The sequence below is a fragment of the Kwoniella bestiolae genome, chromosome 2 (genome assembly GCF_000512585.2).
Source record: "Kwoniella bestiolae CBS 10118 chromosome 2, complete sequence".
Lineage (NCBI taxonomy): Eukaryota > Fungi > Basidiomycota > Tremellomycetes > Tremellales > Cryptococcaceae > Kwoniella > Kwoniella bestiolae.
The window spans coordinates 2,379,450-2,402,188 of record NC_089242.1 but is presented as its reverse complement, the minus strand read 5'-3'; the positions used below and the strand labels follow the sequence as shown (position 1 = coordinate 2,402,188).

The following is a 22,739-nucleotide window of genomic DNA, read 5'->3' as shown; positions in this document are numbered from 1 at the left end:
CGTTCTTTCCTCTTTGATTTGATCTTTTGATCTTTTGATATATGATTTTGATATTTGATATACGATGTGATAGGTCCCGGTTCTCTAGGTTCTAGGTATGCGTATGAATGAGTATGACATACATCATTGAATTCTATTTTGGAACTTACTTGATGCCACCCTGACAAAACGCAGCAACATTGAACATCCTTGTCAGTCGGAAATATCAACTGACTATATGGTGGTGTGGCATTGAATTACTGAAGTTGCCCACTCATTATCATCACACACCAGAGGAAACAAGCATATACGATGCATCACGAAAGACAACGCCCACTTACTCCAATCTTTTACAGCGATACAGTAGGTATTGTTAGCAGTAAAGGGACAGAGATTGCGTTTAAAGAGGCTCAAGACAATCTCGGGATACCTCTTGTGATTGAAAACGTGTCCTCTACATCCTCATCTCTTCTGACCCCAAAGCCTGATCGTACTGATTCGGGATCGATTTCCGGGGGCCACGACCTCAGAATAGCGAGTTTGGTCAACGCTAGTTTGGTCAAGGAGAGCTTGGTCGATGTGAGTTTGGTCAATTTGCAGCGTATAGCCGTGCGTATAGCCTTTCGTCTCCAGTTCATATCTTAATCGGAACGTCATTCCCTGAACGGTTTCTCTTTCATCGTCGCCGTAGAACGGAACCGAGTTGATTATTGTATTAGCATTATCAAGAATTTTCACGAAGTCGGTATCTTCGCCGGTCACATCGCGACTCATAGTACCTTGATTCGCGCGAGCAACTGAGTTTGCTGACGAAGAGCTTGCATTTCCGTTACCGCTTGTTCCGGTCTCCGTTTGGATGACATGGAATTTCGTATAATCAAATGTTCCTTCCAAGGCCAAGTGCTGCACCAAGCTCCATAATGGTGACGGATGACACCTCACTTAGCATGTCAGAAATACAATGTCGAGCGAACGACTCCAGAACGCGTCGAGTGGCTGTTCCCGAATTTCCCGCCTGGACACTCGGCAGTGGCCTACTGCTCCTCTATGCTGTTATATCTAGGTCTTTGCGAATGGCTGAGCTCACTAGTCAAGGTTATCTGAGAAGATACGATCATCTGTGGCGGTATTGAAGGTGACACCGCTTTCTTATGTCCTTTGTGAGGCACTGTTGAAACTCGTTTGAGCACGTCGCTATGCTCTCATAGATTCTGAAGCTCATCCTTTCGTATGCCTGACGTCAAGGCAAATCTGACGAGTTCGTACTAAGAGCGGACCGTGTTGGCCGTTGCTGTTGCTGAACCTACAAAAGAGCGACAATACAGTATCCTATCAAATTTGGCGGGTCCCTTAACATTTGGATCTTTTGCCACCGCGTTGCAAATTTACAACTGAAAAGATCTTCGACAACTTGCTACAGAGAGTTCCAGCTGCTTCATGAGGAAATGAGGAACATAAATTCCGATGGTCACAAGGCCGGCAAGAGATCTAATAAGGGCGTTTCTGCTTCGGTTTCTAGAAGCCAGGTACCACAAGTCAGCCTTGCTGAAGACAGGACAAGAAGTCGGGATGAACACATATCGGCCCAAAACCACGATTCGGTGGGATACACCCGTCTTGCCGAACATTCCATCGAATCATTGATGGAAAAGACACTAGAGAAAGTAAATGAATCAGTCGAAGGTCCTTATGTAATCTTGAGTGCAGGAATCTACGATGGGACAGGACCAATCGATGGACCCAATCCAAAGTGGGCGTTTGCCTTAACGCCGGAGAATCGACCTCGTGACGATGCTAAACAGTACTTGTCGACTGTCCAATCCTTCCAGGGAGAGGTCTCGAAGACAGGAAATCCTAATCAAGAACTGAAGGGACCGCTTACCACCGCCAGTAAGCTGATCCGCACATTGACCCCCCAAGTTCAGACTGGCGGCCCGATGAACGTGGGCTTCTCAAGAGGGAGGATCTACACCGAGATTGGAAAGCATTTTCGTGGGTTCAAAAATCCGATGCCATGGGGCGCAATCATGACTGGGTCCATTACTGAGGACCCACTATTAAGAAGGACTTTTGGGACTGGAGTAGGGATGCATTTCGACGCCCTCCAGCTTAACAGACTAATAGATGATTATGATGAAGATGTCAAGGAACGACGCGCCACAAATCCCAATGGCACTGCTACCACATCTTGCGAGAATTCAGACCAAGAGCATAAGCTCACATTCTTGCCAGATGCGCTGAAATCTAGTGAAGCCGATCCAGCAAGAGCTGAATTGCCCACATTGAGCTTGATCTCATCCACGTACAGCCCTAATGGATCACGAGGCCGATACAATTACTCCTTCCACATCAGCACATCCGCTGATGATAGAGCTTCGATTGGAACTGCTTTCGAACCGTTTAACCAAAGGGAAATCAGTCGAGATGACGAGGAAAGATTTACCAGATCCTTCACTACGGTCTTGAGCACCCTTGGGATTCTGATGCAAGATGGAGTCTCGGATGTCCGTGGTCATTTTACTACCAATGAGAATTTCGATGTGAGGTTGGAGGGCAAAACGTCGAACTTTTTCTCTCGACCAGTTGTTAGCGTTACCATGGGGGATATTGAATCCGAATCCCAAGTGGAAGATACTCAGCTCACTTTTTAGGCTGCTGTCCTGAGATTGCTGGAGAATCTGCAGTTATATCGTTGCGATGCAACTTTGTACTGCATGGCGAAGGACATGAAATTTGTAGCTAGGTTGGCTCCATGATGCAGATGATGTTGTGAAATTCTTCTACCATATCCTCAAGCGTAACGTGGGAAGCTGGATCCAAGTCAAAGTGGATTAGCAGATCTGTGAATCTATAGGAGCACAGCCTTGTCGTTCAGATTGTTCTGAGAAGACTATTTTCTGGCCTTCTCATAGTGATCAGTGAATGTCAAAATATCTTGGCCTTCGCACTTTAACGACTTCGATCTAGGTGAGTGCATTTTTGTGCTCTTGATGGGTTCTGATGATTGTCCTTCCATTTACCTTAAGTCAGTACATAGGTGTTATGAACCTCAGTCGCAAGTGGACTTCGCGCTCCTGAATCGCGTATAAAAGAGGACAACTTTGTGTCCTTGCTTTGCAAAAATTCGTCGCCACTCTCATCCTCCGCTAAAAGCTGTCATCCTCAACGGTACGAGCACTAACAACTACTGTAATCACTGTGTGACCCCACCTCAACATGTCTTTGTTCTCGAATTGTTGCAAGGGTCGTAGGAGAGACCAACGGGCTACCACTACCCCGACTACTATCAACGTCCAGCCAATACACGAGGTTCCGGCACAGCACACCGACAACGTCACTTCAGAGCAACAACATGAGTCGTCTGGAATTTCCGGTACAGCCGAATACACTCTGCAACCCTTGACGAGTTACACATCAGAGGAACAACAGGAGTTGTCTGATATGCCAAGCGTAGCCATGCACACTATCCAATCCTTGATGAACCAAACATCAGATCTGGTCTATGAATCGGCCCAAGGTCCTTACACGGTATTGGACGCAGTTGTGTACAAAAGCAAAAAAATCAATGGGTGACTCTCAGGACAGATGGGCTTTTGTCCTTTCGCCACAAGATCATCCTTGCCAAATTCATCCCACGGTCCTGCGCTCTGACGAAGTATCTCAAGAAGATTTCAAAGGCTCCGAAGGTGTTGACTCACAGCTACAGGGACCGATATCGATAGTTAGTAAGCTGGCTCGTACGTTGACTCCCAACATTCAAGTCGATCAAGCTGTGCAAATGGGTTTCTCTAAAGGCGGCATTCACACAACGATGGGGAACATGGATGACCCTGCAGACGAGCCGATGCCTTGGGTAGCAATTATGAACAGAACCGAAGTCAATGCTGATTGTACTTTGGACGATGGCGCAAGAGCTCAGTGGAGCATCGGCGAAATGAACAGAATCCTATCCAATCATGCGATTGCTATGGCAGAGAGAGGAAGGAGTCGTTTCGACAAATTTGTGACTTCGTCATCGTCGCAGAAGGCCGATAAGGAGCACATTCATTCAATTTTTCAAGATACTCTAGGATCTGCGGAGGTTGATCCGAGAACGACCGAATCCAAATTGAAGTTGTTCTTGACAGTATTTCGTGCTACTGGTCCGCAAAATCGGTACAAATATGTTTTCAAATTTAGTACCCCGGGTTCTCACCGACCTCCAAATGAAGTCTCTTTTGATCAGTTCAATAAGAGAAAAATCGAAAGTTCTGATGAAGCCAGATTTTTCAGGTCATTCAAGACGGTCTTGGGTGCGCTTGAGATCTTATCAGAGCCTGAAATGTCGGATTTCCAAGGGTCTTACACTACAAGGGACAAGTTCCATGTTAAGATAGACAGTTATAAATCGGACTCTTTCAATCAACCTTATGTTGGTGTCGTCATGAAAGATGGTGGAGCTCGGGTACAAGAAAATACTCAACCGGCTATTTAGGCAATCGGCTCAGGGATCATGGAGATGCTGTAGTATATCTGCATTAGGGAGACGCGAAAAACTATTATCATGATGTTGATGACCCGCTTACCCGATCGAGATGATTCGTGAGCATGGTTTTGATTGTAAAAGATACCTGCAGACGTCCTTTCGGAGTTCTCTTCCTTTATTACTTCTCTTCCTTTGTCCTTCCCTGCCTACACTGCTCAAGGATCTCCTTGCCGACCACGGAGGCCATAGAAAGGCGTCCTCTCGGTTGTGAGAGGTCAAGGACTCTCTCCTGAGGTACTCAAAGGGCTTTCGGAAGGGTTAAACTCCATGCTGATAAGCATTTCACCAAGTAGCGATCCTTTCATGAGTGGACTAACGACATATGACAACTGAACTATCCATAATAACGAAAACTACTCCCCAATTTGACCATTGAAAGACGACCAGACTTGATTGTGATAGTAAAAGCCATCTTGCCACCTTCATTTTCCGATTTCTCTCACACTCTTCGTTCGTGAAGATACTTTTCCCCCTAACATCGGCAACCATCTTGAACTATACTGTGCTAAACAGATCGGCACGATAAATGCCCTTTCCAGTCCCCCGCACCGTCGAACAATAGAGAAGAAGACATCACTGCTCGAACTCAGGGACCAAACCCAAACATACCATACAATCCTTGATTTGGCAATCGAGAAGTCAGACGGTCATGTTTGAATGTACGAGGCGACTTCTTTGGCGGGCAAAAATGGCGACGAAGGAGGTTACTGTACTCCGTAGGTCAGTCGTGACGTCAGTTTCTGCAGAATAGGGCCGAAAAGAGACTTGTGTCGACGTGCCGATCTGGCCCTGCAGTCCCTTTCTATATCTTCTGACAAGCATTATCCTTTGGAATAACGAAGGCTAGTGACGGCCTTGCATCTTTTATCAGAAGCCCAAACCACTTTGATCAGTCAGTTTTTCAGCGAAGAGGTGCGAATAGGCATGACCTTCCGCTGAACAGCGACGTCAAATAATCTTCCGATCAACTAGTAGAGTATGAGAGGTCGAAAAGACTCTTAAAGGACAGGTCACGCGGCCCAGGCTTCCTCGCCACCAACATTATTTCGTTGGACTTACCTCTCAATCGTAGATCTGCGTAGATCTGCGTAGATCTGCTGAAGATTATTCCCTCAGTGAGGACTTCTACTCTCAATCAGTAATTTACAGATTGATACCGAACAATAATGGACTGTCTTTCAAGTTGTCTTACAGGTCGAATGAGATTCCAAACCAAGGTTCCTACCGCTCGATACGGTATACGTGGCCTTGTTGCCAAGACTGCTGATGAAGTGACTGAATCTGTTGCAGAGCCAATTGCCGCCACGAGGGCTACTTTGTACAAGGGCTATCAACCAACTCTTCTTGGGACAGATAAGGTTTGCGCCATCGGATTCTTACCTCAATCGTAAGTATCTGCAGCGACTGACAAGTACTCCGGGAGCCTCAGGAAACTTGAGGACGAAGTTCGAAAAGGGTATTGGGATGAGGGGCAGCTCCGAGCATCTCTTGAAACTTCTAGCAAGTTGATTCGTGTCTTGGACTCTAAAGTTGAGAGAAGGGACTCCAGAGAGCGCGTATATTTGGGATTCTCAAGGGGAGATGTGTATACTCAAATTGGGATCCAGCTTGCGAGGACGCCGGAAGGGTGATGAAATGGGGTTTGATGATGACCAAGACGGATGATATCTCGGGGTTAATCGAGAGGAGCGATAAACGATTTGATTCTGAGTATTATAACCGGATATTCAGTGCTCATAACAACGATGATCGTAATGCTGCAAAAGGGAGTTCCAACCCGCAGGACCCCTCAATCTTGCACGAACTCTTGAACTCTGCAGGCGCCGATCCTAGGAAAATCCGAGATCTCAATGTGATCATGTGTCATGCAAGTTATCAGCCCGAACAAGCGGAGAATCATCATGATTTCTACCTTTTTGGGTTCACACCAGCTGCAACCCAGGTCCCGCTTGACCAAACCTCAATGGATCTATTCGAGCAGCGTCAAACTAACAGGGAGAGCGAAGATAGATTCCTCACTTCATTCGACACTGCTTTATCAGCCCTTGCGATTTTGTCTCAAGACGATCACTCGAATATCTACATGTCCTATTATACTAAGGACGACTTTCACGTGAAGATCACCGGTTCCGTGGTAGAGCCAAATCCCAAATTTTCCGTTAGGCTGACAAATTCTCGTTCTCATGTAACGGAAGGCTTCCAATGGCGCTTTTGGGTGCCGAAGTGAACTGTCTTGTAGTAGGTCTGATTATGGTCAGGAATTCCGGTGAATGTTGCGCATGTCACTCAGTTACAAAATGTCCATCACACGCTTGCCCGACTGATACACTTCGAGCGGCTGTCTCCTACTTGCCTGGTTCCATGATGAGCAACTAGTCATCGATCATGCGAACATCTTACGTTGTTAGCCTTTCTTCATTGCGGTTCGAGCTGTTCGAGTCCATCTGATCCACTGATGGCTCGTTGGGATACACTCTCGCTGTGTACAGTAGTGCCCAACTGTTATAATACCGGATATTCCAAGCTACCTTGCGCACCTATCATGTGTGTGAATCCTGCCCAAAGTGCCACATTGCATTCCGTGACGACGGCCCGTTACGTAACGGACTCGCCACCTGTCATCCTGATACATCAACTGGAAATGAACACAACCACTTTCAGAAGTCGACCTCCTTGACCTTGATCCTTATCTCAAAAGACAACATTATCATCATCGCATCTCTCTACAACATAGACACAATGGCACCCCGTAAATCTCGTGAAGTGAAGTCAGCTGCGCCATCCCCTTCGCCTGCTCCTTCGGCAGGTAGGACAAGAGCTACGCGCTCGAAATCTAGTAAAGCGCCTTCAGAGGTCTCTGTTCCTGAGACTGAGCCGGACGTTGCAGAGGAGGAGAATGAGGATAGTACGGAGACGGATGGTCCGGAAGTAGAGGATGGCGATATAGAAGTGGAAGCGGGGGCGGAAGCGGAGCAAGATGGGGGAGAGGTGGAAAGTAAGAAACAGACTATGGAGGAGAGGATGGCCAAGATGAAGGAGTTGAGGATGAGGATGGTGCGTTGTGCTTTCTGTTTGGGTTCAGTCTCTTATCTTTTACCCGTCCTTTGCTGTTGCCAATCTTTCACCTGTTCTCTGGCATCTCCCGACGTTGTCCAGCGCTCCCTCTGTCTGCTATATCATTGACAACGGAACTCTTTTCCTAACAATCCTCTTATCCTCCTGCAGAACCAATCCACCCAACAAAACCGTAAAGACCTCATAGCAGACCATCAAAAATCCAAAGTGACCGCCAAGGAGCTCGCCAGACTGGAGAAGCAGAAGAAGCTTGCTCAGACGCTGAGGTTGAAGGCTGAGGCCGAGGAGACGGGCGAGGATCTCGAGAGAAAGAAGAATTGGGAGTACAGTATAGAGGATAATGAGAGGTGGGAGAAGAAGTTGGAGGAGCAGAAGGTCAAGCAGGATACGCATTTCCATAGTGAGTATCCCTTACTCCTTTCTTATGGGTAAGGCGAAATGGATAGGGTGAGGGGTGGGCGTGTAGGATCGTAATGATACAGCTGTGCTTCAAACCGTGGTGCTTTAACGACTGGAGCGGACTCGGAAGATGACATCCACCGATTGCCAAGCCCCTCCTCGGCGAAAGACTTACTGATTCTGACACCTCATAACCCCTACAGACGCAGAGGACGACGCCCACAAGCGATACAACCGAAACATCCGCTCCACCAAAGCCGACCTAGCAGCGTACGAAAGGCAGAAAGAAGCTGCTCTGGGCCTAGCCCCCGGAACCCTCGTGTCCGCCGGTGGATCGTCCAATGCCGTAGCAGGCTCGTCCAGATCGGGTGCTCTGACAGCTGCGGAGGATCTATATAGGGGTTCAGATACGTTGGCTTATGGGGATCATAAGCCCTCTGAGGATGCGCTGGATCGTGTGGCTGAGAAGATCAACAAAGAGTGGGTATCTGTTGTGCTGTCTTTCGCTTCTTGCAGTTTCAATTCCACTATCAACTTCACCAGTGGAAGGGACGGGTGTCGATATTAACTTCAGCAAACGAGAAAGAGAACGGGACGCTGATATCTGCTTCGCAGCATCGGTAAATACGGTAGAAGGAAGAACAAGAAGGAAGATGACGACGACGAAGTCACATACATCAACGAGAGGAACAAGGTGTTCAACAAGAAGGTCGCGAGGTACTTTGACAAATACACGAAAGAGTGAGTCGGTCCGCTGGTCCCTTCATCTTTGTAGAAGGTACTGACAAAACTTCTCCGCTGTAGAATCCGAGCAAACTTCGAAAGAGGAACGGCTTTATAAATCGATGGATGTTATCCTCCATATGACCCTTCCACACATAATGCTTTCACCCGTGTCATGTCGTTTCTGGGATTGCTTTTCTGTATCAGACACAATCGCTACATTTTCATTAGATGGTAGTGCTGCCCCCACCTCTTCATTCACCTGCCCGAATAGACTTCGTATCTTCTTTGATAGTTCTGACTTCTACGACCAAGCATGTATCATGATATGTTAGATTCACAATTGCAGCTCCGTAGATCGTGCAATCGCTGAACAGACCGTCACTGCGCAATCCCATGAACCGCAAAAGTACATGACGAGAACTGATATGTAGCTGTGTGAAAGGAAAATGTCTAATCTGAAGCAAACCGACGATATGTTCAATGAAAGAGGAAAAATAATGATGAAATGATTATATATAAAATTGGATGGTTCTTTCTAGCCTGCGCCAAAGGGTCCCATAGCTACTTGGATCTGTACCTATCACCCTATCACCAGATGAATACTTTCACCTTCTCGTATCCTAATATCGTCCCTCAGGATTCATGTAGTATCCCTACGGTGTGAAACAGTCAGTTCAGACAAGTACGTGTGATGTGTGATAACGTTTGTACTCACATTCGCGTCCATTCCTCTACCTTGTTGAGCTTGCGCCTGAGCCTGAGCTTGCGCTTGCGCTTGTGCCTGAGCCTGAGCCTGAGCCTGGGCATGAGCCATCTGCATCTGTTGAGCATGAGCTGCTTGGGCTTGTTGCATCTGGGCGGCTGCAGCTTGGTCTGTAGAGCAAGGATTTACATTAGCAGACAGCTCTCACTATCATGATATGACCTAACGCGCTGGGGGTGAGAGAAATTATCACCCACCATAATACCCCTGTCTAGCAGCCTGTTCAGCTAACATGGCATTATACTGGGTCTGCTGCTGTTGTTGGGCTTGCTGTTGTTGTTGAGCCGCCATAATCTGCGCGTTCTGCTGTTGAGTAGCCTGAGCCTGAGCTTGAGCCTGGGCTTGGGCCTGCTGTTGAGCCTGGACCGCGGCTGAAGCTTGAGATGCTCGTGCCGCTACTCTTGGTGGCAAGGCTAACGAGGCAGCGGAAGATTGGACGGTAGGTGGTAGAGTTGGAGGGGCGATGGGACCGGAAGTGAAGTATGGGTGGGCCATCGCTTGGTGGGCGTCGTATCGACGAGATGGTTCGAACTGGAGTAGGTGCTCGAGAAGGTTTAGAGCTGAGAAGGCACGATCTACGCATCAGTCGTACATCCGGTTGAGCAACTCAGGTGAGATGGTGATATGTGAACTAAGTTCAACTCACCATCTCTAGGCGCTCGAGGTACGATAGCATGGAAAGGTTGTTTAGGATGTTTAGCCAATGGGGCCTTGATTTGTATTTCGGGCTGTTGAAAATCTCGTACATCAGCTACCAGCGTCAAGATCAGACAACATCTAGCTCACCGAATTAAGTTTGATCTGAGCGATGGTAGCGTCACTTGGCGTACCGACGATCTTCATGATCTGGACTAGTTGATCTGCGTTATCCCTTCCTCGGAATAATGGATATCCAGTGATCATCTCCGCGAAGCTATGGTCCGAGGTACATCAGCATTCCAGACCTCAAAGAGGCGTTCCGATGCAGTGACCGGCATGTGAAACAGAAGACGGAAATGGTTCACTCACATACAGCCAACCGACCAAATATCAATACTTGTACTATAAGTTCTCGATCCCAACAACACATCCGGAGCTCTATACCAAAGTGTGACGACCTGTATCCGATTCGTGTATCAGCTATCTATCAAATGCATTCTAGCGACTCTTTGCAGTTGATCGGTTTCTGAGAGGACTTCACATGCGAGAGTTAGAGAGAGACTCACCTCGTTACTGAATGTATTGACGGGTACACCAAACGCCCTGGCCAAACCAAAATCGCCAATCTTCAATTCCCCTCTTCTGTTGATCAGCAGATTTTGAGGTTTCAAATCCCGATGCAACACCCTGTTATCGTGGCAGAATGCGATACCCTAGGTGTGGAAGAAGACAATGTCAGTCATGCAGTTGGTTGTCCATGGGTAGATCTAAACTATTCCTCTTGTTCGTGTATGGTCGATAGACCAAGATAGACCATTCGGCCTCTACGATGATTTTAGATGAGAGGTGATGCGACCACTCACATTCAACAATTGGTGAGTAAAGTTCTTAACGGTATTCAGATCCAATGCACCCCTATCACCATGCGTGTCCATGTATTTCTTGAGATCTTGCTCGCAGTACTATGTGTGAATCATCTGATTAGCTGGATTCACTACAACTCGTTTCATCCGCATAACATCTGAGAAGGGACGAGCTCACCTCGAAGATCAATACCAACTTGGATTCAGTGTGGATGACATCGTGCAATCGAACGATATTGACGTGTTTCAGTTCTGCGTTTGTTGGTTCGAATTAGCATTGGTCACCAGCATGCAATGCGCCCATACTGCATATTCATCTTCAGATATAACCTAAAATGGAATGCGACCCACCCTTCATCAAGCTTATCTCCCTGATAGCCGTACTAGGCGTCCCCTCCTCCGCATCCAGGTGAATCTCCTTGAGCGCTACCACCTCCGAGGTGGTCCTTGATCGGCCCTAATGTACATCGCGAACATCAACTTCCACCCTTGTACGCGTGACATCCGGTCGAGAAGAAGAAGAAGAAGAGAGGGAGGTATGGACCCACCTTGTACACCGTCGCATACGTCCCTTCACCCAATTTCTCAAGTTGGACGTAGTTCCTATATCGGTTCGTGTCAACTCGCATCGTCCAGAGCTTGTGATACTTTCGCCTGTGTCCCTGTCGCAGAACGGGATGAGATGGAAGGATGACTTACATGTTGATACGAGTTTATACCAGAAGACCAAGCTTAGAGGTTTAAAGGAAGGTTTGAAGGGTGTTTATCAAGTTGAGTGATCGATGTGGAGTTGAGGACTGAGGTTGTTCCTACTCTTAAACCGAGGATGAAAGACGTGTGACACGCGCGTAATGAGGTCTGGGAGGTGCTATTTGTAGAACAGTGAGGTGGGTGATAGGTGATAGACGCGCAATATGTTGTTTTGTGTTGATGAACGAGTGGATGTGCAAGTAAATGATGATCAGTGATTGAGTTGTACAGAGAGAGTATTGTTGGAATACAAATGGCAAGTTAACCGGGCTACTTGCTACTTTAACAGATCTTTACCCTGAATCCACATAAAAGCTTAATTCTCACCATCCATCATCATCCCATCCGATAGTCATCCATCACACAAACCAATACCAGATCTCACTCTTACCATTCATGCAATGACCTGTATGCATCATTGCAAGATTGACATGATCCTCCACTGCAGCGCTCATCTACCGCACCATCCTGCAAAGTGAACCGAACCATGCAAGTCATGCTCTGTCAAATACACAAAACACATACTATACTCGTAAATCAAGGAATCAAGCACGTTTCTCATAATCGTGACATAGTAGTGCTGTACCGAGAAGACCAGAGTGATGTATATCTGAGTACTAGTACAAATTATATAACATGCATTTCCATCATCTCTTTTCATCTTTCATCTTTTGATTTCTATATTACCTATATATAATATACATAAAACTATATATCATCACACAATGCACCTTTACATTGACGGTGTCTTTTTTGCTTTTCTCTTCCCTTCTTTCCTGTTCGAGAACCAAGAGTGGTTGATATTTGATGTACTCCACTAACCAAAATTATATACCCCTCTCCCCTTCCTTTTTTAATCGTATGATCAAAAAAACAAACAAAAAACGAATAAAGCATATATTACACAAAAGACTCAAAGCAAGTAGATAATTTCAACAATTCAGATATATCCCTTCTCCTTCTTCTTCATCTTCATCACATACGAGGCAGCTCACTTGGACACGGGTCTAGGCACAGCCCCACTAATACTAGCTCTCGTGGCTCTCTTCTGCGCCGCGACGCTCATCCTAGTCCCAGCAGCAGGTGCAGGCGCAGGGGCGATCGGTTGAGGTTGTTTAGCTCCACCGACCGGAGTCAAAGGGTTGACAGGCGGTTTCTTAGCCAAGGGGGAAGAAGATATAGTAGCTCGTCTTCTCTTCGGTCCGGGACATCCCTCAGGGGGAGTAGGAGGTGCCGATCTGACTAGAGGACCTTTGGTCGTTGGTGTACTATTTCCTGTACTGGGTGGTTTGCTTTGACCTTGTGTCGGAACAGAAGTGGACAAAGCAGTAAGATTAGGCGTAGATTTCGAATTTACCGATGACAAGTTCAATTGACCGGCAGTGGAAGGAGGTGGAGGTGGTCGTCGAGGTACGAATGGTAAACCAAATGTCTCGGATGTGGGATGATCAGGCTTCAATCCAGCCAACGTAGCGAACTGTACAAACAACAACCATATGAGATCAGCTCCATTCATAAAATTCCCTACTGTGAAAACTTACCAGCTGGAACAGATCCTCCCTCAAAACACTAGCCAACAAACTACCTTCCTTCAACTTCGCCCGTCTCGCAAACTCCCTAGCTTCGGAGAGATGCACCCAAATACCACTAACGCCCTGAGAATACTCAGCAGAAGGTTGAGACGGAGGGATAACATGTCTAGCAGCCAATCGAACAGGTGAGATTGGGTGGTCGAGGTATTCGGCACACTTGTTCTCGGGTACGCCGAGAGCGGCCAAAAGGGCATTCGCATTGACTAAACCAAACAACCGTTAGTATCACCATCTTACCAAAACGAAAAAAGATATCGAACAATGGATATTAACTCACCAAAGTCCGTATCCAGCCTTCTAAGAAGTACCTGTCTACTTTGACCCGGTTTACCTTCAAAGATATGAGCGTAAACAGGGATATTATCAACCACACAAGCATCGACACCTGGACAGAGCGGTTTCGTTATCGTTGCTATCTTTCCACCAGATTTACCATTACCGTTAACAGGAGGCTTGGAGGAAGAAGACGTCGACGTAGTGGTTGAGGTGGGTGATGGGGTGGATCTGCTTGATGGAACGGCTGGCTCGTTGGGTGGAGTCGTGATCGGATTCTTAGCGGTAGTGGGGGCTGTAACAGCAGGATTGGCGCTGGTACTCGGAGGAACAGGAGATGGGGCGGCAGGGGCGATCTGAGCCGGAAGGGTGGTAGGCAACGCCACCATAGTAGTGCCCTTTTCGTTCGGTGCCGAAGCTGACGCAACAGGGATAGGAGTGGGCTTAACAGCTACAGCTACAGCCGCAGGAGCAGGAGCAGGGGCCGGAGCGATCGGCTGGACCTTGTGAGAAGTTCTATTCGAGCTTGGGGTGGAGACGGTCGAAGGAGGTGCCGAGGCCGGTGTCACAGGGCGATTGGGCAGTAGAACTGGACTGACCGAAGTTGCTGGTGCGAGGGGTACAGGTGGAGCGAGCTTCGTGGGATTGGGAGCCGAGGCGGGTGCGGGTGCCGAAGCTGACATTATAGCGTTCACTTCCTGTTCGCTCAAGACACTATCCAACATGCTCATTCCGATATCTCCAGATGAAGTCGGGGGTGGTGGCGGTGGCGCAGGAAGGGGTCCATGCTGAACAGGCATTTGAGGGAATCCAAATCCAGCTTGAAGAGGCGGACTGACCAAAGCCTTAGGATCGACAGCCATGCACATCCCGTCCGTGGGTGTTGTAAGTGAAAGGTTTGACATGGTGAATAGAGCCATAGGGGAGAGCGCACCGGGAGTAGCAATATTGATGGAATCGGTCGAGCTTGTTCCCCATGGCTGATGGTTGTTATTCTCTGACCAAGGGGTGGGTGAAGGATCTTGATGCTGCTTCATAGCTTCACCTCGTACTGTTCGACGATAAGCTTCCATCAATGCTTTTTGCTGCTCGGCCTTCTCTTTACATGCTTTACGATGTTGCTCTTCTCTTGCATCGGCTTCTACTCTGGCTTGTTCAAGATCAGCCGTACCAATCGCATCATCCACCTCAGCATCGACATCGATCCCAACCTCCGGCAGAAGTACATCGGCATCTTCTACCGTTGGTGCAGGTTGAGGAGAAGATTTCCTTCGTCGAGCAGTAGCGTTTGACTTGACACTACGATTCCTTGCGGGTGGTTTGACAAGGTTTGTGAGTGTACTGCAAACACCTATCCCACCCCAATTACCACTACATCGCAACGGATGATTCCTGTTCTTCGAAACTCTACCTCGATGAGGGGTTTTCTCAGCTTTTCCTTGAGCAGGCAACCATCCATCCAACTCCTCCACTGTGACACTCTCCGGACCAAGTATGACTTCATCGACTCCCATTCTACCGTTATCAACATCAATTTCGAAAGGTGGTAATTCAGACGATCCACTGGAGGGTGTAGAGGAAGCTCGAGATCCACGATAACCGATAGCAGATTGATCATCCGGATCGGTCGTAGCTGGCGAAGGGTAATCCTCTGGCTCCTGTTTGATTCTAATGGCAGCAGCCTCCTGCGCCCAAAGCGCCGTGTGAAGATGTCGATCGTGTTCGGGGGTAGGAGCATCGCCGATGGTGGAATTTAGATCAATATCAGAGAAGGAGTCTTCAGCTTTCACCGGTAGTTCACCACTTTCGTCCAACCAAGGTGTCTCTTCATCCACTTCCATCTCCTCGGGGTCAAACGAACTTCGAAGTTTGGATAAATGCTGAGTTGGGCTGACATCGACTGGAGGAGCGAGGTTCTTGTATGTCCGTAAATTGGGTGAGGCAGAGGGTGACGAGTTTGCAATCCATGCGTTGAGAGGAATACCACCCGCATCGTCCGCCTTGAGATGGCTGTGCATGTTGGAAGATAGGTTGGATTTCGGGGATTCGAATAATGAGGAAGGTCGATTATCCAGCTGATTCAACTTGATCTTGGATTCCAGATCCGCCTCCTCGTCAGGTGAAGATAAGGGGAACAGAACCCTCAAAGCATCGGTAGCTTCCTTGACCTTTGTTTCATCTTCATCCATGGACCATGATGGTCTATCCTCTTCATCATCATCAACAGCTTTTACCAATATCTCTGAATCCATGCCCCAAGTTGTCTCACGCATCTCATCATCAGAACTGGAACTTGAAGTCTCAAATTGGTACATTCGATCATGTCTTGCCGTCCAGGTGGTATTGTCGAGTGAATGAGAAGGGAAAGGTGAAGCGTGAGGCTGGAATGGTGAAGTGGGTATAACAGGTGAAGGGTAGAAGATATCCATGAAAGGTGAATGTTGAGGTAGTCGAGATGAGCTGTGTACGCGAGGTGAGCCGGTGAGAGAGAGGGGAGGAGGAACTTTTCGAAGAGAGGTGGTACGGCGTATAAGTCGAGATGGCCCAGGCATGTCAAACTCCATGTCCGATTCACTGGTATCGCTCTCCGATGACGAATCAAGGATATCTCTAGGCCTACGTGGTCTGGGTTTCTTGGTTGGTTTCATCTGAGGTAGATTGATAGGTTGAGCGAGTCCAAGGCCAATCGTGTCCTGTCCTACACCAACACTGACACTTCTTGATCTGGAGCTACTACCAGCTTCACTTTGAGTTTCCTCTTCTCCCGCAGCAGGACCATTCAACACCAATCTGATCTTGACGGGCGCTTGGACCTTCGCCTTTCCCTTCTGAGCACTACTGGGTTTCTTCTCTTCCACTTTCACAGCCTTGTTCTCCTTCTGAGGTTGTATCTTCTTCGGGGCAGGTTTCCTTGCCGGGATTTTCGGTATTTCTATACCTTCAAAAGGACTCTTCCACTTACTCTTCCCATTACCACCACACAGAAACCATACTGTTCCCTTTGGTCTAACAGAGTCATCGAAAGCGTTTGGGTGGAGAGCAGGTTGGAGAACTTGTTCGACTACTGATCCAGCAAGTTGATGTTTTGACAAAAGGCAATGACGCTGAGTCCGCTCGCACCGTTTGAGATAGGTTCGGATGGAGTTGTTGATGAGTGTAGTGGGCTCGATGGCGGCGGATGGAGGTCGAAGCCAACCTTGTTGAAAACATGTCGAAGCGATTTCTTCCGCTGATAACGCACGGTTGTCCTGTGAGAATGATGAGAACACATCAGCGCTGAAAGTAAGGGCAACAGAAGTAGACGGGGCATTGAGGATAAGTAAAAGAGTGTGTAACCTACGTAATACGCGATTGAACCCAATATACTCATAAGCACTTCATCCGCTTCATCCTCCTCTGATATCCCACACTTATCCCTCCCACCCCAATGAGCAGGGAAGGGACAAGGTGTTCTCTCGCTAGCTCCTCCAACACTTCTCAGCCCATGCGTCTTAGCTTCCGGTCTACCTTTACTGGAACTGCCGATGTCCGACGGGGTAGCTGGAGGAGGGGTGAAAGGTGTTGAAGGTGTACCTGACACAGAGGTTGATGGTCGATGAGCACGAGAAGAAGTACGAGGTATGGGTGTTGATGATCCGGTAGGCGGCGCAGGTGCCGGTCTTATTGGTCGTGCCATACCGTGTTTGAGAGAGGTGTGCTTTGCTAATCACCAAATACGAGCCTAGGATGGGAGGAAGAAAGAGTCGATGGATGACTTCTTCTTCTTCCTAAGCTCGAACGGTGATTGTATCTGTGATCCGTATTTCCTTTCTGATGTCTCCTCGTTCTAACAATCTTCTATCCTGATAATGATGAGACTTGATAATGCAGGTGTATTGAATGACTGATCAAATCATTCAACGCTGTAGGTCATATGAAGGTTGGGTGGCGAGAAGATGGAAATTTTTGGAAAAGATGAGCGGCAAGTAGACGCGTTTTTGTAGTGATGCAGCAATGTAATGTTGACGGGTGATGGCAACGAGTTTGTACGTGGTATCCAAGTTGAATCAGTGGGAATACGTAAACGTCACGAGATGAGTTGTTGATGATAAAAGGAGTATAAAGGTAAAAATGTCGATTTATGGTTATTGGTTTATTGAACAAATCAATGTCAATGTCCTTTGTGATTTGATTCTAATTCAACCTTTTCTGGTTTGTCCTAATGATCTTGAGATGGTATCGATCATAAACTCTTTTATCAACTTCGATGCACCAACTAATCGTCACTCTGCTTTTTCTTTTTCTAGGTATATTTATTGTTTTGAGCAATTGTCGTAGTGAAGAGCGAAAAGTGAAATGAGATGAAATGCTGCAAAGGGATAGGAAGACGATGATAAAGTCAGCTCTGCGAATGATTTGATTGAATTGAAATGAAATGAATGTGGTTGTATTGACGATCCAAGCGTTGTTCACCACTAAGAGGGGGGAGACGACGGACAAAGCGAGTATGATAAGGGAATGTGGAAACAAACAACAACAAACACTGCATCATCATCAACACACACACACAGACCTCCTCTTCCTTTCCATTACCGGTATTCCCACACATCCAACCAAAACATCACTGAGTTGAGATAAATCAAAAAGGACGCGTAGACATCCTTCCGATTCGTGATATCCCTGATCCTCCATCCCCATCTATCCCAAATGCTATGCTATGCATCGTCCATCTCCAGGTGACTACAGCAAGAAGATGAAGCAGTAACTCACAGATAAGTAACCCAAATAAGCCAGCGATAGGATGGACCAGCCCTATCTCTCTCTCTATTCTAGAATCCCAAATGCTAAAATGATATCCTTTTTTTGGTCGTATGTTCCCACTCCAATTCTAATCCGATGCTCGGCTTTTCCCAGTATATTTGCAGAGGTATCGGAAAAGTGAGAGAACAATGCCCAGTAACCAATGCCCAAAAGAAGTCGAAAGTCGATCAAAGGATATGAAAGAATGGTCTTGGTATATGTTTTGAAGAAGTATATGTATATCTATTTTGTAATTTTGAATGAATGCAAGAGAGAGACAAGAAGAATGAATAACGATGAATGATGTATCACCCAGGTGGGTGGGGTTTATCGAAAACGACGAAATCAGGGTAAACTGCAGACTAAGTGTCGGTGCGAAGGGGCGAAGGGTGAAAAAGTGAAAAATGACGGAAATAAGTGGTTTTGGTATTACACCACACTGCATGATGAATTGGCGCGTACAGCTACATGATAGAAAGGGCATCTCATGTCCAAGTAAAGTATCCATTCAGTAGCCCTTTTGACGCTCAACCTAACTATCCCACTCGCACATGCATTATACTGGTAGCACCTAACTGGTAGCACCCCATACCACTATATATAAAGTATCTCAACGAATCCACAGATCGATCTCACGCATCATCATCATCATCACCAACCCAGTCTAAAGCCAACTTAGTTAACTTGGCCAATAACATGAGTCTGGAACTCTAAAAAACCTACCATACCACTACATACTGCGAAAAGGAAAAGTGCGAGTTTACCCGATAGTCATCCATATCCATCGCATGCGGTGCTCTCCACTCTTTCTACGGAAGAGCGAGGCAGAGCAGAACTCAGGGTAAAGAATAAGGTTAAGTCGATCTTCCCTCCCTGAGAAATGCTGTCATGTCTTCCGCACCAATCATTCAACCCACTACTCAACCTAAGACCACCAGTTAGTCACACCCCATTGAATTGGTACAGATGGTCGAAGTGGCATTCAACCAAACATGGTGGCACCGCGAACTCAAACCATCTTCCCACGAAAAGAATCCCATAGCTCATAGCTCTTCGCTCATGTAGCGTATCACTTTTGAAGATAGTACATCTCTTGCTAGATCCTACCTGACCTTGTACCCACTCGGAACGATAACGCTCGAATTCGAATACATACAACCATAATTAAAACAATATCTTTTACCTATTCCACAACGAAGTTACCTGAATATATAAATTGAAAATACAACCCTTCATTTCATCCTTACCGCCGAAAATTACCTTACATTACATCCTTCTTTTTGGTTTCAAATGATTTTTCGTATTTTCCTACCATACCATACCATACCATTCCTCCTTGTACATCCTACCCCCATTAGTCAGATGACATACCGTTGGATAATATATAGTATAATAGACCACATTCCCGCAATTATGTTGATTTGAGTGATTTGCCGTGCATTTGATACAGGTGATTTAGAGCGTACCATCGTTCTTGATGATTCCCCGAGGAGGAATCGCCGATTGATTGGTTGAATCTGAGGATCGAAATTGAGCGGATATAGGGGTGAGAACGGACGTGGGCGAATAAGAATCATAAAAAACGAAGGGAGCGGACTGAAATATATCGGAACGAGGAAAGAACGAAATTGATGATCAGATTACCGAGCAAGGCAAAAAGGTAAAGGAGATTGAGGTCGACGAGGGATGGGAGAGCGTGAATAGACGGTTAAGCAGAATGATGGGATTTGGATGAAATGAACAGGGTGAAGGTGGGAGAGGGTGATTGAGCAAGATAGAGAGAGGCATTGTGAGGCATATGATTGATAAGGTGTCTCGTTATTCAAGGAAGTAGAATCGAAGGAGAAAAATTGTTTGCCGATGTTTGTTATGGCTAGATGTCGAGAGTGATCATCCAGAAATCTCGTGGTTATCGAAGTAAACGGTATCTATGTTCATGCGAGGGATTGATTAGCCGCTAAAACAAATAAGACGAAAGCAAAAACCCACTAGTTACCCGTAGCGTGCGATAGCCACCCAAACGCATCCCAAGCGGATCGATCTTGAGTACCGCTGGCTCTGCGTCGATGGGTAGGGCTGTTCCCACGTTGAGTGTACGAGTTGGAATAATTGTCGGAGGATCCGTAGGTATTTATATCACCCGCAGGATGGTTAGGCAAGCTGACGGCTGATCGATCTGACACGAATTCGTTATCATCAGCTACGGGACTATGACTTTGGCTGGGCCGATACCTACCTCTGTTAGAAGGATGATCAGGGTAGCAGCTTTTGCAGAGTGCTCGTCGTCGCCAGTCTAATCGCACAGCTATCAGCCACTGCCGGCGAAAAGAAGAGGAACACCCACTGATGTAGCCACAGTCGCACCTCCAATCCCCTACCGAGCCGAGGGGAGGGCTGTTGATGGGTTGATGGGTCTACTTATATGGTTAGCTGCTTGCGTCAAAATTTTTGGAATACTTACAATAACCTCCCAAGGTCGAGGATGTCCGCATCTGTAGAAAGCCGTGAGCTGATCTTCCTAGGAAGAGGCGAATGACTTACGCTCGACAATCAGGGTTCTTCTGGAAGTTATGATAGCCACAGTAGGGCTGTTCGCAGACTGCATGGACTGGTCAGTGACACTCATCTCGCTTTTAATGATTGGAAAGCACTTACTCCAATCACCAGGTGCAAAAGGGGTAGGAGGGGGTGGACCAGTATCGAATCCAGTACCAGGTGCCCAATTGGCGGGAAGTAATCCAGTATTGGTATATTGAGTGACGTTCCATGCGGTTCTTCGGGGGATTAAAGCAGAATCCTCTTGGGTCGATTGACGCTCAGGACCAGGAGTAGCGAAACGATGTGTCGGCGAAGTGAATGTGTGTGGTCCATATTCAGTTCGTGGTACAAGCGCTCCATAGGTGGGATGTCTAGAATGAGGGGGGACGGTGGTTCGTCGTTGCAGTTCGGCGCCTTGATGGTGTTGACCTTGCTTGAGTTGTCGTTGCCATTCAGTGATGGAGTCACTAGATCTTCTTCCCGCGCTACTGTACAATTGAGTCAGGTGTTCCAGGCTTGGTCTGTTCCCGGGAAAAGTTGTGAGCCCGGTGTTCGAGAATGTGTGAGCTTGAGAATATAAAACGTTGGATGGGGGTCGGTAGGAGCTGGCTCCGAAGGTAACGCCAAAGCCACCGAATCCAGGGGTAGAGACAAAATCGGAGAAGTTGTAATCTTCATTGCCAGACGTAGAGTGATTGGTTCGGGATGCCCCTGATGCCGACTTCGCTGAAGAGGAATGTGGACTCTGTAGACCGCCACGAGTGATGAAGTCAAGTCAGTTATCATACCATTCTTGCGGGAGAAGGCAACGATACTCACCATAGCAGGATTCCCCATCTCATCGTCCTCGAAAGGCAAAAAAGTACTAGCTTTTCTGGGGAGGTCGTCAGTGTAGTAGGCAGAGCTGAGCATATCTCTTGGGTGTCGCTCCACTTGATAATAGTTCCATTGCTGCTCGTAGTCTCGGAGATTGTCTTTGTGATGTTGTTGATTAGAATGATCTCTGTACCTGTCAGGCGATGTAGGTGAGATGGGTGCGATGGGACCGGTGTTCTCTGTCCAAGTGATAGCTTGTTGAGGCCAAGCTGAGGCGGACGATTTGGGCGTGATTGGGTAACCCTGTTGAGACTGATGTTGAGCATGGGTGCGCTCGATCAAGCCGAGCTTTCTTTCGGTACCGATAGGCAACGGCATTTGGGTGTTGTCTTGTTTGAAGACTTGTGATGGGATGAAAGAGCTGGAGGAAGCTCTGGGTTTGGGAGGACCTCGGGTAGAAAGAGATTGTTTGGAGTTCTGGGTGGTGCCTTCCTCAGCAGGACATCCACCGGGACCGCCAACAGCCTCGTTGGAGGGGGGCATCGCAATGGGGGGAATGTTGGTGGTGTTGATTGAAATAGGCTCTCTGGACGATGTGATGGTGAGAGAGCGGATAAGGGCTTGTAGCTGTAGTAACATGAACAAGGTGTTTGGTCAGCCTTCCTCCGAGTGGCAACAGAAGGACGGCAAGGATCTCACATCTTCCGCTGTTCTGGGTCTTGCACCTTCAACTTGGCGCATGGTACTGTTTCTGCTTCTGTGGGGATCGTTGGGGTCCTCTTGATGACCGCTCATGGCAGTCCTATCGGTCTTCTGATGAGAGCAGAGGTACAGTGTCAACTGTAGGAAAGGGTGTTCCTGTTGATTACTCTTTGTATGACTCTCCCTTGTGGATGATGGGTGATTCTCTTCTCTGTGTCAATTTGAGGCGGGGTTGGTGATGATGGGGTATGAGCTGACGACAGAAAAGAAAAAAAATGATTTGGGTTGAGAAGAAGGAAGAAGGAAAGAAAGATGATTGA

General features: G+C 47.3%; 7 protein-coding genes across 7 annotated transcripts; 4 read left to right on the top strand and 3 right to left on the bottom strand.

The window, feature by feature from the left end:
- Positions 1 to 1,424: 1,424 nt before the first annotated feature.
- Positions 1,425 to 2,630, top strand: I302_104044 (uncharacterized protein; the record flags this gene model as incomplete). Its single annotated transcript, XM_019189407.1, has 1 exon — positions 1,425 to 2,630. One exon carries the CDS (start codon positions 1,425 to 1,427, stop codon positions 2,628 to 2,630), a length of 1,206 nt encoding a protein of 401 aa, XP_019048969.1.
- A 1,160-nt stretch (positions 2,631 to 3,790) lies between these two features.
- I302_104043 (uncharacterized protein) lies at positions 3,791 to 4,453 on the top strand (the record flags this gene model as incomplete). The annotated part of the gene is made up of 1 exon (XM_019189406.1): positions 3,791 to 4,453. One exon carries the CDS (start codon positions 3,791 to 3,793, stop codon positions 4,451 to 4,453), a length of 663 nt encoding a protein of 220 aa, XP_019048968.1.
- A 1,217-nt stretch (positions 4,454 to 5,670) lies between these two features.
- Positions 5,671 to 6,731, top strand: I302_104042 (uncharacterized protein; the record flags this gene model as incomplete). Its single annotated transcript, XM_019189405.1, has 3 exons — positions 5,671 to 5,891; positions 5,934 to 6,016; positions 6,112 to 6,731. 3 exons carry the CDS (start codon positions 5,671 to 5,673, stop codon positions 6,729 to 6,731), a joined length of 924 nt encoding a protein of 307 aa, XP_019048967.1.
- A 512-nt stretch (positions 6,732 to 7,243) lies between these two features.
- I302_104041 (uncharacterized protein) lies at positions 7,244 to 8,819 on the top strand (the record flags this gene model as incomplete). The annotated part of the gene is made up of 5 exons (XM_019189404.1): positions 7,244 to 7,558; positions 7,730 to 7,979; positions 8,182 to 8,458; positions 8,594 to 8,719; positions 8,783 to 8,819. The coding sequence occupies 5 exons, from the start codon at positions 7,244 to 7,246 to the stop codon at positions 8,817 to 8,819; spliced, it is 1,005 nt and encodes a 334-aa protein (XP_019048966.1).
- Positions 8,820 to 9,324: 505 nt separating this feature from the next.
- I302_104040 (uncharacterized protein) lies at positions 9,325 to 11,598 on the bottom strand (the record flags this gene model as incomplete). The annotated part of the gene is made up of 11 exons (XM_019189403.1): positions 9,325 to 9,357; positions 9,420 to 9,577; positions 9,665 to 10,027; positions 10,114 to 10,195; positions 10,254 to 10,380; positions 10,476 to 10,564; positions 10,673 to 10,819; positions 10,970 to 11,068; positions 11,148 to 11,221; positions 11,321 to 11,426; positions 11,518 to 11,598. 11 exons carry the CDS (start codon positions 11,596 to 11,598, stop codon positions 9,325 to 9,327), a joined length of 1,359 nt encoding a protein of 452 aa, XP_019048965.1.
- Positions 11,599 to 12,710: 1,112 nt separating this feature from the next.
- I302_104039 (uncharacterized protein) lies at positions 12,711 to 17,260 on the bottom strand (the record flags this gene model as incomplete). Its single annotated transcript, XM_065869784.1, has 4 exons — positions 12,711 to 13,196; positions 13,261 to 13,514; positions 13,589 to 16,832; positions 16,925 to 17,260. 4 exons carry the CDS (start codon positions 17,258 to 17,260, stop codon positions 12,711 to 12,713), a joined length of 4,320 nt encoding a protein of 1,439 aa, XP_065725856.1.
- Positions 17,261 to 20,351: 3,091 nt separating this feature from the next.
- I302_104038 (uncharacterized protein) lies at positions 20,352 to 22,458 on the bottom strand (the record flags this gene model as incomplete). Its single annotated transcript, XM_019189401.1, has 8 exons — positions 20,352 to 20,539; positions 20,600 to 20,656; positions 20,708 to 20,777; positions 20,825 to 20,855; positions 20,905 to 20,962; positions 21,019 to 21,646; positions 21,721 to 22,344; positions 22,417 to 22,458. 8 exons carry the CDS (start codon positions 22,456 to 22,458, stop codon positions 20,352 to 20,354), a joined length of 1,698 nt encoding a protein of 565 aa, XP_019048963.1.
- Positions 22,459 to 22,739: the final 281 nt, after the last annotated feature.